We start from the raw sequence: 15310 nt of genomic DNA, 5'->3' as shown, positions 1-15310 counted from the left end.
AAAGAAACATCTAGTAATAACCAGGAGAATCCCTAGCTTTAGAGCTGGTTCAGTTTTATTTAACATTTAATTAAAACTCCAAGATACGTGCACCTGTGCAACTGACTTGAAAACAGAAAAACTAAATGGGGTCAAGGAGGTGTTATGTATACATGCATGCATATGAATGCACACGTGTGTGTCTGCTTGGATGGACTATGTATGCCTGTCAGCACATCCTCTGGTCCACAACTACATGAGCACTGTGAAAGGAACAGGCCAAATCTGCTTCCCTTGTTTGAAGTAGGAATGAAACAAAAAATTCTATTGAAGGATGTGCAGATCTAGATCCTCAGCAGACTGAAACTGGTTGATGGAGCCCTAACAAATTACACCGTACATTATCCAGCCCATTGAATGTTCCCATGGACAGCATTTTTTATTGAGTAGGTATTAGGAATAGCAACTGTTCAGTAATGTTGGTTTCACTTACCTTCTATAATCAGATATATTTTTTTCCCCAAGGTCTGCAACTTAATTTGTCCTTTATGAGTATAGAACTTGAAACAGTAGAGGATGTTTCTGATCCTCTCTCACGTTAAGTATGCTGTCTACTATTGCAGCAGATACGGACTGCACAACAGGCCATGTTTACTGCTGTGGACATCATCAGGGAGATAAGTATGTCCAGAGTGCTTAACAGTAAGCCTGAGTCTGCTTGGAGCCTCATGCAATGCCCTTCTGACTCTGAGATACAATTATCAAAAATGTTTGTGTTGTGTGTTTGTTTTTTGGTTTTTGTTTGTTTTTTTTTTTTTTTTGTGGCAGCCTGCCACAGTACTATTAACATAGCATGTTACTGAGGTTGTGTGTTGCATGACTAAGGCATGAAGACTTTTAAGGATATATGGCTTACCAGGATAACACTGGAAGACTGTGCCAGGTGGAGAAAAACAAAGCTGATGTGACTCTCATTACACTATGTGGCTTCACTGGTCCCTGAAGAAAACATCCCATCAGCTGCACCCAGATTTTCTCTTGGAAGGAATTAGTCAGCATTCCTCCAGGAGGGAAGCGGAGACTGAACTTGCATTAGGGGACCATGGCCTGGAAAGAAAGAAAGGAGAAGTTAAACCAACAATGAAAACACACTAGGAATCTATTTCTGTTCTCATACCCATTTTGCACACGAAGTTCACATTTTATATCACAGAAAGCAAGCCAATAATCAGGATGCTACTTTGCACGAAGAAATTTTGTCACTTGTTCTTGAGGAAGGGTCGTGGTTTTTTCCTCACGAGCAGTTTACAGATACTGGGCTAAATTTTCTGTGCAGAAATATTACACGACCGTGGCCACAAGAGGGGGCATTTTGGTCAAAAGCAAAGGGAACAATTCAAACACGAAGGAGGTTTTCAGTTTCTGTATCAAAGAACGCCTTTGTGTGTTTTATAAAGTTAAGACAACAGGCCTAACTGAAGAATTGAAGATAGAAATGCTAAAAAGGGCAACTTCATTTAGCTTCTGGTTCAGTTGGAACTGCTAGTGGAAGATTTAGTTCACAAGAATTCCTTATTCTGCAATGGATGATTTAGTCTACCACACTTTACAGAACTGATAAATACTGAATATACTTATAAATTACTGTAGCTTTATTAAGATCATTACGATAAGAAGATATGTTGGAGTATATTTTTACAAATGCAGGGGAGAATAAGCTGTTCCAAAGGCAGTTCTGATGAGAGAAAGATCACAGTCCAATTTAAGCTGTATATATAATTTATACTAAAAACAATAAAGTTCCATAAACTTTTTTAAAAATGTGACAGTTTATATGAAAGAAGAATCTCTGCCTACGCTGTGGAAGTGTTTACTGGGTTGTCCTCTGTCACTGATATGATTCACTTGGATTGCATACAGAAGCTACACCTGCTCTGGAGCCACTATTTTTACAGTTTCTGAGTAGAATCAAGACAGTACTGGGTAAAGCTCTTTAGGTAAATCATATGCTTTCCTACTGACCTGCAAAACTAAAGGTGTGTGCTCAACCTACAAAAATAATTAGTAATAAGCTAATGTTATTGTTCCCACGTTGCCAGATACACATTCTGGTAAAATAAAGATATTGAAACAATTCCAAACATCAGTATCATAATAGCTTGGTGGTATTTTGTGTTAGTGGAACAAGGATCAAAGTTCATTCCACCACAGACTCGCAGACCAAAATGGATTTATTATTCAAAAGAGAAACTGATGTCAGTTTAGGCAAAGGATCACACCTTCTCACATTCTGAACGTTAACACATTTTTCTTGCACTGTTTGTATCTTGGTGCTTGCTTAAGCCTTTTTCATGATGTTACGGCTGACCAGCCTTAGATGATTAAATATTTATAATCAATATCACTGTTTCTTAACAAATGTACAAGTTACCAGAAACAGATTATTTTACATAATAAAAGCATCATGTCTTTAAAGCTAGATGCTTTATTATTTCATGGTTCTAGAGGTAAGATCATTACAACCATTTAATAAGGACAAATGCAGTGTTTTATTCTTAGAACTTTGTGTTGTAAATGACAAGTAATTACTCAGAAATGGATCTAAGAGTTATCATGACTTACAGTGTGAGTCACAAGGCCAGGCTACTGCAATAAAAGCAGGGATATATAAATGTGTTAGACAGAAATCAACCCTTCCTGCCCAATCAGTAGCACTGGTCAGTCCTCCTAGTGAGTAGCATTTCCAGTTTGGGTACTTCAAGACAGGTGTGGACCTATTGGAGAAATGCCAGAGAAAGGCATTAAGTATAATCAGATACCTAGAAACTATGACCTGGGAGAGAAAACCTGAAAGCACTGAACTGTTGAGTCTAGTGAAGGCTTGAGTAAATCACAAAAGCACTATACAAGAGTGCAAGAAGTAGCTGCAAAGAGGAAAGAAAACAGTTTTCATACCCACCAAGTGAATATAAATTGCAAAGAGACTCTGCTCAGATATAGAAAAAATGTTTCATAACATAACCAGAGAAGTGCTGGAACAAATCCGCGAATCATCTGTCAAGAATGACGGAGGCAGAACTGATCTTTCTGCTCTGGGGTTTCCCTCTAGCCTCACTTCCCATGATGATCGTGCCGCCCTGGTTCATGCTCTAGTTTTTCAGAGGCCGATTCCAAGGTCAGGCAGTCACAGGGTGACCCTGGAAGCCCGCCAAGGGAAATCCTACATTTGTCAAGCTTCCACTATACGCAGGCTTCAGTTAACCCAAATATATTATTTTGATTATTCCTTAAGCACCTGCACATCAAGCCACAACTGAAAAATAATTTTATAATAATTAATAATTACCATATTTGAGGAAGTAGTCGTGCCAAACTGGGAACTGAACTGTGAGGTTTCTATAACAATTTTTTAAAGGAAATGCAAGCAGTCCAGTGACAGACTAATGTTGTGTGAGGAAGTGTCCATGTTTTTGTGTGAAGAACAGGTGTGAGACAGGAGGGAGTGCCACAGTGAAGTGCCTGAACCAAGGTCATGGCCTGGAGGCCAGGAGCCACCCGTCCCTGAGCGCAGCGCTCTGGGGGCTCATCCTCACAGTCACAGCAGATCCAGTGCAAGAACCCACAGGCTCACCTCCTCAACACCATCAGGCTGAAGCTTCCTTCAGTGCTGAAAAAAGAAGCAGCCACATGAGCGTGGAGTAACGTGAGCGGCGGGCAGCACCTCCGCCTCAGCCACCCTGCCTCAGGAGCACAGCCTCCCACCCGCGGCCGTGCCCATGGATGCAGCTCACGGTGTGTCTCCACACCTCACCTCCTCCTGACCTCAGCGCGGAAACGCACCCTCCACGCGAAGAAAAAAAATAAAAATAAAAATAAAAAGCCTCCTGTTGTACACCCTGAGCGCATTTGCCTCCCTTATCTCTCAGATAACAGCCGTGGTGCTTGCCAGTGAGGCACACCAGCCGCCACTCAGCAGCCAGAGCTGGGCAGGGGAAGGAGGACACGGGGCTGGGGGCGGCAGGGGGGAGCCCGGCGCCTTCTTGCTGCCACCTAAGGAGACGGGCGGCAGGGGCGGGCGCGGCGGCTCCATCTTGCGGCCCCTGAGGGCTCCTTCCCCGCGGCGGGGCCGGGCCGGGCGGGGCCGGGCCGAGGGCTGGGACCGGGGCAGGGACAGTGCCGGGGACCTCGCGGCCCCCCCGGCGGCAGCTCCTGCGCAATCAGCCGCCCGGTGCTGGCGGCCGGAGCATGGCGCCGCGGGTGTTGCCGCTGCCCAGGCAGCACTCCTTCTGCTCGCCCGTCGTCCTCAACCCCTTCGTCCACCCGGGCCGCCTGAGCGCCGGGGACAAGCTGCGGGTAAGGCCGGCGGTGCGGCGTGCCGGGAGGGGAGAGCTGCCCTGCCCTGCCTGGCCGGGCTGGGGAAGGGCTCCCGGCGGGGGGCGGCTGCCCCTGCCCCAAGGCTGCGCCCCGCGGCCGCCATTTCGCGGCGGGGCTGCGCGGCCCTGAGGAGGCTCCCGGAGCCGGGGGGAGAAAGCCAGCGGCCGCCTGAGGGAAAGAGGGAAAAATGGAAGGGCTCCCGGCCGGCCCGGGCTCCCCCAGGGCTGTAGGGCAGCCGCTGTTGTCCCCTGTAGGGGGGGAAAGCCTCCGGGTTAGCAGGGCCTGGTGTGCTCAGCGCCAGGTTTGAGCTCCTGAGGCGAGGTGTGCAGCGAGCTCTTGGCAAGGGTGGTGCTGTCCCGACAGTAACACCTCGCTGCTGGAGGAAACGGGAATCCCCGCGTCCCCACTCGCAAAAGTGGGATGCTGTCCGTGGTGCCAGGCGCCTCTGGCGCTAGTGGGAGGATGCTGACAGCCGCTCTCTGAAGTGATGCACTAAAATAGAAAATAACGTGCTCTTTTTACAATAATCCCCTTCAGACACATAACTTGCTGTAAGCTGATTTTAAGCCTGCTTTGGGGGAGGAAGGAGGCCCCCCTTCTGAGTTCCATATCCCCCCAAAATGGGTATCCCCCCCTCCCTGCCCTACTGCTGCTGTCGCTGGGTGAATTGAACCAGGCTCCTGCAGTCCCGCTGCAGTGCCGGGCTGTGCTGAGGGTACTCGCACAACTCAGAAAGCAAACAGCGTTTCTGGGCGTTGATTTCCAAACATCTCCACTTTAAAAACTGAGGAGATGAACCAGCCATGGAGTGGCATCTCGGTGAGGACGGGGCGCATAGCAGTGTGTAGGCAAACTTTCAGCGCTTTCTGCTGATTGTTACACATACCTAAAGCTGATGTGCAGCTAAATATTTTATGTTCCATGTAGCTCTCCCTCAAGTAATAAATGGTGTTTACCCTGAAGGTAGCTAGTTAGAGGAAATTTGAGAGATGTGGAAAACAGTTTCAAATCTTCTTAACCTCTGTGTTTACCAGCAGCCTGCAGCACAGCTCAAGTGCACCTGAGTCAGAAGCTGTAGGCACGAACCCCGAGGTACCGGCAGCAGTTCCTTAATGAGGTTCCAGAAATGGACAGTTCTCTCTGCTGCCTGCTCTTTGTAAAGGATGCACAAACTACTTTTAAAAGCTTGCAATTTTAAGCTTCAATTACCATTTGATCTGTAATAAATATACCCTTTTTCCTTCAGGAGGAAGGGATGAAAAACATGGTATGTTTTAAAGCAAGATACCCTCTATGCATAACTCCACAATGTACCTGGAAGGAGAAGCAACCTAGCTGGGACAGGACCCAGCAGTAGTGAGCTTTGAAGCAAAATTGCAGTCATCGCTACTGACTGCAGTAGTGAAAGGTCACACAGTTGTTGTACACAACTTGAACAGAAAGTACCCAGGTGATTCCTAATTTGGGGAAAAGTTCTTCGGAAGACTCAGGATGGCTATATCTTTGTAATTACTGCATATTGAAATGAGTAGATCTGATCCGACTTAATAGTTACTGAACTTTAAGCCTGTCTTTTCTTCTGTACGTTTTTCTCCAGAACTTTTTATTTTCTAACCTACCTTGACCTTTCTCTTTTCTGTCCTTTTCTTACCCTACCCTGCAGCTGATGGAGCAGGAATCAACTCTGCCTCATTACACAGTGACCTAGAAAGCCAATAGCTTGCATCAGCACATCAGTACCACCTGTGCATCTGCCTAAAATAGATTAATGAATTTATTAAAGTTTTGAGGGAGGAATTGTTTTGCTTTTGCTACGGCATCCCTGCATCCTTTATTTTTTCATTGTAGGTCAGTGCATACATTTACTTTTTTTTTTTTTCTTTTTTTCTTTTTTTTTTTAAATAAAGTAAAAAGGTATTTTAAGTGAAAACATGCTGATTTATGCTTATGCTGCCCCTTCCACATTATTGAATGCAGCTGAAAGGTTGAACTGGGACTCAAGATCATGTTACAAGAGGACATGCATGGTGGAAAAAATAGGGATCTGATTTTGGGAGGCAAGCAGGGAGTCTTGGTTGGTTTAACTTGCTACCTGAATTTTTCAGATTCACTGTGACCTGTGCCAAAAGAGCAATAAATCCCCAGGGCCAAATTTCTTACAGCCAGCTACTGAATCCATTTCTGTGTATCCAGAGTACTGACCTTGAAGTTACTATTAAATTTCCATAACTACTTCTATATACAACTTCTAGGTAAAAAACATTGTATACTTCAAGAAGGATCAAATGATACCTGAATGTCCATCTGCCCTGGAAACGTTATGTGGCAATGCTTAAAGAACATAAGCTGCTGCACCTGCTGCCTCTACTTATCCTAATTTACACTGCATATCCACTGTCAAGTTTGGTATGTTGTTACCGTACCTTTTGTAACACAGAAGAGAGTCCCGAAGGCCCAAAATTCCTGTTAATCCCTGTCACTATCACAGGTTTAGAGCCTAAAGCCAGAGCCTCTCCTGAATATCGGCAAGAGGGCAGTAGGAGGATATGACAAAGGAAGAATGAAGAAGTTGGGCAGCCTGCAGGAGGATTGTGTCAATGAAAGAAAAATTAAAACCAAGCTACTGTATCTAGGAATTGGATTAATAATACTTGGATTAATTGGATTAATGTAAAGATGCTTATATTTCAAATGTCCTATAATCATTTGTTCCTTTGGAAAGGAGAGAGGTAATTTAAAATCCTCTGTATTGCTTAATAATCATCGTTCAAGTATTTAAGTACAAACAAATTTGGAAAACTCATTTATTATTCAAAGCCTTGCGATTCCTGTACAGTAAGTAGTCATTACTGAAAAGATGTCTAGAAAGGCTGAGTTTGCGAGAGGAGTGCTGCTGTGCAGCTGTAGGCTTCCTTTTAAAATAATAAAGCTCACAACTCGGCTAGTCCAAACTCATTATCGGATCTGGCATGACACAGAGAAACTTGTGTGTGCCTTCACATCAAAATCCACTTGACTTGCTGGCAGTTTGTGACTACAGACCATTCAGATTTAAATTCCAAAATGGGAACTTCGCAGCTCTCTCCTCTTGCAACTATTTATTTGATTAGAACTGGTATTAAACTTAGTGAATCAAATTATTTTTGTAGATTTATATAGGCTGATACCTCCCCAAAAGATGAGATGAATATCATGCAGGCTCTTTACCTAAATTCAAAGGTGTGTTATATATTATTAGAAGCTGCGCAGAACAACAGATGTTACTACAGAATTACAAGCTAAACGCTTATCAAAATGTGTATGCTAAAACTACCACACTTCTTGACTAACTTCTGCCGTGCTTCTGAACTGGGGCAGCTGTCAGTCTGTGAGCACCGCTGCAGCCATATACCAAGTTCTGAGGGACTTTTACAAACACAGCTCAAATAAAAACAATTATTCACGACAATAACTCTGCTTGGGCATGCGCTGCTGTGTGCGTACACGCGCAAAGCTGATACTCAGCATGCCCCGAGCCGGCCAGGTGCCAGAAGGCGTCGAGCTGCTCGCAGCCTGCCGGGAATGCTGCGCCAGGACTTCCGCAAGGTATCGCAGCGCATCTGCCTCCCAGCCTGGGCTTGCTCAATCCACGTAGGGCTGTTGTTGCGCCACAAAGGCCAACCTTCAGGATATAGTTTCTAAATTAATGTGCTGGGGTAAGACAGCTGAGAATTTCTTCCTGCCCTGCACCGCAGGCTGCTACCAACCTTGTGCCAATGCACGTCCTTCCCGGAGCTGTGCGCGGAAAAATGCAAGCTGAATATTCATTAGTAAGGGCTGAGGGTAATAATTGAGGATTATTTGCAAGCAGTGTTATGTTAGGTTTCTCCTTCCCCCCCACTTCCCTTACAAGTGTCTGTGAAGAACTGAGGAAGCGGTGAGGAGCAATGTCAGCTTGGGGCAGTTTCAGACCGGCTTTGCTACCCAGTGTGGTTGTCTGGCCGTAGCAGAACTCTCCCAAGAATTTCTTTGCTTTGAGTTAAAGCGAGTTAATAACAGCTTCCAGAATGTGGGGAGAAAAGGGAACTAAGATTTTTCAATTCATTCTGAAGTATTCAAGGAGATCGCGGCACAGAGTTAATAGCCAGGATGCTTCACACAGACAGGAGGCAAGAAATTAGTCCCCATCATCTGAAGGGCCCTGCTGGATGTGTACTGCAGGCGGTGAGCAGACGACTTCCAAAGGCTGTCAGCCTTGAGCTGCTACAACAGCACTGTAAAGTCCGAACCCATGCCTTAAACCACACGTATAATTTTACCAAAAAAAAAAAAAAAATTGCCGAAGTCCTAACTAGGGGCAATGAAGTTATGTGGCCTCTGCACTACTCCAGGCAGTGGTACTGAGGATCACTTGCAGCAGTCGTGTGACTCAGCACAAGGTCTGTCATTTTTAAAGGAGCAAAAGTACATTGTGATCATCTTAGCAATCCCGCTTGGCTTGTAGACAGGTGGCAGCTGGTGACAGAAGGCTCTGGAGTGGAGATGCACTTCAGCTGGTCAGATGAGTCTGACCTTGTTGTATGCTGCAGAACAAGCCGAAGTATAAACCAAGGCAGGCAAACTCTGTTTACCCTCTCTGTCTAACAGCATCCGGGCTAAAAACCCAAACAGTCAGATGTTGTAGTTCCAACTGAAATGGGAACCAAAAAATATTTTCTGAAACACTAAAAATGAGTAATGTAAATATTTCACAGTCCATACAATGTAATTGCATAGATATCAGTAACTCCTGTTGATGCTATTTCTTGAGATTTTCCCCTCTTTTTTCAGACCGTTCTTCTGGGGATTATTTTGCTACCTCTCCGTGTCATATTTATTACATTCATTTTATTGCTGTCATGGCTGGTTGCATCAATTGCAACTTACCGTCACCAGGGAGGAGGAGCCGTGCCATTAAAAGGATGGAGAAGGTAAAGCGTGACCAAGATTTATAAAAAGTCTCTACTTTTTTTTTTTATTTTATTTTTTTTAAATAACACAAGGCCAAAAGATTATGGGAAGTCCCACTGAGGGAACATGTGCCAGGAATGGGAAGATTGTCATTTAATTGTTTAAAACTGATTTCAAAACAAAACAACAGTATCAGAGTGATAAAAGTTCATAAAAAAAAAGACACTGCAACTGCTAAGTACTCTCCCTGCCCTCCCAGTAGCATCATGCTAAAATGCTATAAAATATGGCCAGAGAAATAGCAGAACTTGTTGGGGAGGGATGTTGTTAGGAGGTGCTGTACATTGCCTTATCTTTAAAATTGTATCTGTGAAATTGTAAGCTCTAACACAGAAGGTGATGGACCTTCCCTCACCCTGCTTCCTCCCCTTTAGCCCACGCTCTCCTTGTGAGTAGTGTTCCTACCCTGTGCCTGGCCACAATGCTGGTGAGATCTATGCATTTGTTTAGAAAATGAGCTGTAATTTGGATGATATTTTTGTGTTTCTGTTTACCAGGAGGATGATCCAGACAAGCCTTTCATGCCTAACTCGTACCTTGTTCTTCATAATGGGGTTCCAAGTTGAAGTAAAAGGGAAAGTGGCAAGTCTGCTGGAAGCCCCCATCATTGTTGCAGCTCCTCATTCAAGTTTTTTTGATGCCATTGTTTCTGCCTTAACTGGAATGCCATCGATAGTATCTAGAGCAGAGAACCTTTCAACTCCAGTATTTGGCAGTAAGTATTCATGAAAAAATAAAATGTTAAAAGTCTTATCTGTGAACCTGATTAAGGGACAGACTGTTTTAAATCCTTGAGTTCCAAAGATACTGTCAGATTTTCAGTAAAATCACTTGGGGCAGCTTATCTTTCAGAATTGGTCAAAACATTTGAGAGTATGCTGTTTCCTTTCAGGCGTGGAAGATAATACCACTTTAAATGTGCTTTACATCGAAAGCATGTTTCCTAGCTGCTCAGAGCACAAAATTTATCTGAAAATTCACTCAGTAGGTAGCTTGAACAATCTGTTCAACTGCTGTCTTTTAACAGTATGGCCCACAAACACAGAACGTGTTTTGATAAAGGTTATTTCAAAACAGCCCTGAACTACAGCAGTCTGGAAAATACCATATTCATAAACTTAAACTTGCAGGCACTGTTATGGATATTTTTTAATGGGAGTCAAACCAGGAAGGAATAAAAGAGAAGTTACTCAAAAAGGAAATGCAGAGAATGGGAAAGATAGATGAGTCATGCTTCTATTATTTTCTCCTCCTTTTGGCACAGAAAGAATCCCAGTTTGCATTATTCTTGGAATCAGCAGCAGCCTTTCTGCTGGCTGTATCTCTCTTCTGTCCATAGGACTCGTAAAAGAACAAGCCAACAGACAGAACTCAGTAGGCAACACAGACAAGTAGCTTGGTAGGAAATAAACTAACTGGTGATATAGCGATCTTGTCTTAAACACAGGAGTGGGATGCCAAAAATAGTTATTTCCCCAGTTTCTCATCACATTTCAGCATGTCCACACATTCTGATGTAGAGTTCTGATAAAATCAGTTTTGTTTTGTTTTTTAATTACTCACAAGCTGTGTCTGCTCCATAACTGAAAAGCACTCGCTTCTTCAGCCTGGGCTCAAGGTACTTCTTCAGCGCAGTCTGGATGCGTTGGGCCCCAGTGTAGCCTGTGAGCAGATACCTGAGCAGGTCTCTTTCTTAGAACTGTGTGGAAACGCTCGGTGAAGGATAACAGTAATATTAGTAGAATGGGTGCACGTGAATTTGATAAGTTCATATCTACTGTCAAGCTTCTCAGCTTGAGCACAATAATGATACTCTTATCTATTTAGTCTGAAAGCTGTTTGTGCAGTCTGTTTCCTAGTATGAGCATAACAAGTTTTTGTTACAGGAGAGCCCTGAACACGTGTTTTCTAGGCACTAGTGTAAAACAAATGAACATCTGGATCTCTTTCACAGCAATTTTAAGTTCCCTTCAGCCTGTAGCAGTTTCTCGTCAAGACCCTGATTCACGAAAGAATACAGTCGCTGAGATAACAAATCGGGCATTATCAGGAGGCAAGTGGCCACAGGTAATAAAGATACCACTACTCTTCTGTAATATATCCCAGATACACTGTGCATCATAATGTCAGGTAGTGCCCAGATGAATAGGATTCTGTTGGCATATAAGGTCAGCTCTCAGATCTGTAACAGGTTTGGGAAAGGAAGAAAAGAGGCTGGTGCCCAGAATGAGTTTTGTCAGGACAAACGAATCAGTTAAATCCAGACAATACCAATTGCTGTTCTAAAATGCAGATGCTCTTGGATTTCATGCCCTATTTTAATACTTAACTTGCTGTCCTCAGGGTAGCAGTTGACTTGTATTGTTATATGTGAATCACTTTTCTCAGCCAAGCTCATGTGTGAAAAGCTGTGGTGCAGAGCTGCACTCACAGTGGTTAATGAGTAACCCAAACTGTGTGAGCTCCATCATAAACAGTACGTAAGCTTAAAACATTCATTTCACAGGTGGAAAATAGCTGAGCTGAAGGTCAGTTCACTCCTCAGGGTAACAGTGCAGTAAGAACAAAGCTTTTAGATTGGTCTGGACACAATAGTTGGTGATTCTGCACATTGCTTCCCACGGTCATTCCTCAGCAGCAAGCTGCTGTTGTGCTTCTAGGCCTTGGGTGGCTTTCCATCCTGAAAACCTAATGGGGCAGGGGCTGCTCTGAAGGAGAAAACAGTTGAGGCAGCAACTCTGCTGCCTTTGGACAGGCAGAAAGCTGGGATAGAAATCTGCATCTACTGGCATCATACTTGGCATTGCCTCTCCACTCTCTTCTGATGTATTGGTTGTGGTTTCCTGTCACCTCTATCTTTATGCATTTATCAACTGTAGGGAAGATTTTAAATATGCACTTGTGAAAGCTAGCAAGGCTTTTCTTTTTTTTTTAATACTATGCTTAGACTCTGCATTGATGCTTATGACTTGTTAAACTGTTGTGGATAAAGTGATCCCAGCAAGGTCCAAATACCTAACCTCTGCTGAAAACAGCAAGGGGAGAAAAAGGAGAATTGGCTTTACACCAATTCTACAGCTATGTTATGGCACAAAGAGCCTATGAGTCAAGTAATCTGGGAATCTCCGAGACTGAATCAGCTACAGCTGGGGGTATCAGAGGGTGATTCCTAGTCCTGTGCAGCGGCCACACCTTCCTCCTTGACCACAAGATGATGTCTCTGATACCCTCAGCAGAGTGCCTGGACTGCATTCTTTTAGCACAACACAGAGGAGTAGCTGGATTCCCAATTCCTTCCTCCTGAAACCGAAACACGACAGGCTGCTCAACACTCGCACTTATTAATAGCATAAGCTCCTGATTATTGCTTCTCCCAACCCTGTACCAAAAGAAAAGGGGAAGAAGGGTATGATAGCTTACTGCTTGGGCAGTCACTAATATGTTTTCTGGGGCTTATGATGTATGCCGAGCAGAAACATGCCCATTTTTGTGCCCATAGCACCGGCATATCATATCTTAGAACGGCCTGTGTCTCCTGAGCAACAATCCCTCCTTCATCTAGCCTTGACCTGTTAATTCGGACTGAAGTGGGAGCACACCTTGAGCCCTCTCAATCCAGACCAGTTCTTGTACTGAGATTCTGTGGAATGCTGCTTATAATCCTATAGTGATAGGAGAAATACAAAGCTTCTTTGTATTCCATAGGGGGCTGAATTCAGTGTGTCACATTGCGGCTCGCTACACGTCTAATCTGGTATTTTTCAGAAGCTAACTCAGAGTCCTTCTGGGTATTTGCTGTGTCTGAATCATTCAGAGGCTGTGTAGTGGTGTGTAGTGCCATCAGAGCTCTGCATCAGAGATACACCTACACTCTCTGCCTTTTGCTGCTACCCCTTAAGCTGTGATCTTCTCATCATAGCTGGCATCTTGACTCATGTTGATAGCATCTGTGCCTGTAAATGCTCAAGTGCCTCACGCACTTCATGTCAGTCCAGACTCTTGGTGATAATACGCTCAGCAGTTCAGTAAGAAACTGCTGGCAGAGAAACAAAGAGAAGCAATTCTCCTATCATTACCAAAACTAAACATCTCAAGTCAAACACTGGAAACATTTTGTACTGTATTTCTGAACTGATAAAGGCCTGTCCCCAAAATTCCTCTCACACAAAGCATTTGTTTCCAAATCAAGATGAATCAGGTTGTTATTACTGTGGGCATCCTTTACTAATTCATTCTATTCTTGTTGAAATAGTAATGGTATTCTTGTGATGCAGTGTAACACGTTACAGACCTGGCATAAAAATTCAGCCTTCATATAAACTGATGCTGAATTATAATCCTTTTATGACACGTATATATTTGCTTTCTTTCTCTTTAAATCCAAGATACTGATTTTCCCAGAAGGCACCTGCACAAACCGATCTTGTCTGATCACATTTAAACAAGGTGAGAAATTTTGTCACATCTTTGTTGGAAAACAATGTATGAAATACTAGTCTGGTAGCTCTGGTATGGCTTTCTGCAGGTACATACCCACAGCAGCATTGTGGTGATGTGTTCTGTTGTTAAAGTTTCAGTGCTGCCTTACATCACTGATGTTTCCATCGCTCTAAACCCGCTAATGTATTCTATCGTTTGACTTTTCTCATTTTTGGTATTTTGTAGGTTGCAAAATATCTGTGCTGCATACTTGTTTGTAGTTTTTTGTTGTTGTTTCTTTAGTTACCCAGAAAAATGACTGACTACTATGACATAAACTACCAAAACGCATCCTACTTACGATGTTCCTTTAACTCAACCTACAGTTGTGTGAACTTAGTTTCCTGTAAATTTTGTCGTGCAAGACTTAGCAACTAAACTATGAAATCTGTTTGTGTGTGGCTTAGCAAGATAGGCCAATAGATTATTCTTAACACGGAAAGGGGCTTGATAGCATCACTGACCATTAGCCTGTTGTGCTGCACTTCAGTTAAAGCCACAGTGCTCTCCTTTCTTACTGTTGTACAGTGTCTTTGGTAGCAAAGTTGCAAAACCAGTACTAAATGCTCAGATTCCTATCACTTACCAAGATGATCAAAACAGAGGAGACTTCAGGAAACACTCAACAGCCTTGTGAGAATCTAATCCTTTGAAATAAATGGCAATCAAGTGGAGGAAATACACAGAAAATCAGTTTGAACAGTCCAGGGATCTGAGACAGCTTTCTCCTTGCTTTTTGTCTGTTCTGACATCTTACTAGTTGCACTGATGATTTTATGGGAAAGAAAAAAAAAAAAAAGAAAAAAAAAGAAAAAACCTTTTCCATTCCTCTGGCCTTGAAAAAAATCTTCTTCCAAATATCCTATCTTACTTGAATCTCTTAGAACTTCCAACTGCTGTATGAAGCTCAGTCTTAACAACCCATACAACTTTTTTGGTTGCAGGTGCATTCATTCCACGAGTTCCTGTGCAGCCTGTGCTGCTCCGATACCCCAACAAGCTGGTGAGCAGAACATTCTTGTATCACTAACTGGTAATCTGGAAGTCAAAATACTGACTTAGAGTGTACGTAGGCTAAATATTTTGCTTTGTAACTGAAGAATCTATTGCCCTGAGCTTATCATTGGAGAATTCCAGGCTTCCCAAGAATCAGCATGATGTAATTGCTATTCTGATTGCGAAAAACTTACTTCTGGGCATCTTAGCTGTACTTCAAGGAAGAGGAAATGTAAGAAAATATTGCAGCGGAAGTTAGAAACTTCCTGCAAAGTCACAGAGTCTGTGCTTGGAAGTCTAAAATGCACACAACTTCCCTACTAGTTATCCTTTTTTGGTCAAGTCCTCTTACTGCAGGCAGGCTTTCTGAACAAAAGCAAAGCTGAACCATGCACTACTTCCAACACCCCTTTCTTTCACGCAGCTCAAGAGGGCAGCTTTGCAGATGGTTCTTTTTGTGTAACTTTCATTTGTTTTGCTGGGTAACTGTTTA

The 15310-nt window shown here is 43.4% G+C and overlaps 1 protein-coding gene across 2 annotated transcripts in view; it reads left to right on the top strand.

Moving 5' to 3' along the window:
* Positions 1–4135: 4135 nt before the first annotated feature.
* LPCAT2 (lysophosphatidylcholine acyltransferase 2) overlaps positions 4136–15310 on the top strand; it is a 30086-nt gene continuing 18911 nt past the window's right edge. The window contains exons 1-7 of one of the 2 annotated variants that reach the window (XM_084294510.1): positions 4194–4332; positions 6017–6201; positions 9163–9302; positions 9840–10057; positions 11297–11409; positions 13728–13788; positions 14766–14824. In XM_084294510.1, the coding sequence (XP_084150636.1) occupies positions 9844–10057; positions 11297–11409; positions 13728–13788; positions 14766–14824 (447 nt within the window). In that variant the 5' untranslated portion in view covers positions 4194–4332; positions 6017–6201; positions 9163–9302; positions 9840–9843. Of the gene's footprint in view, positions 4333–6016; positions 6202–9162; positions 9303–9839; positions 10058–11296; positions 11410–13727; positions 13789–14765; positions 14825–15310 lie in introns of both variants that reach the window. The other variant, XM_084294509.1, reaches the window with a different exon arrangement.

The sequence above is a fragment of the Netta rufina genome, assembly GCF_964035555.1.
Source record: "Netta rufina genome assembly, chromosome: 13".
In the NCBI taxonomy this organism is placed as follows: Eukaryota; Metazoa; Chordata; class Aves; order Anseriformes; family Anatidae; genus Netta; species Netta rufina.
The sequence above is the reverse complement of the archived record's forward strand: the minus strand, read 5'-3'. Positions and strand labels throughout refer to the sequence as shown.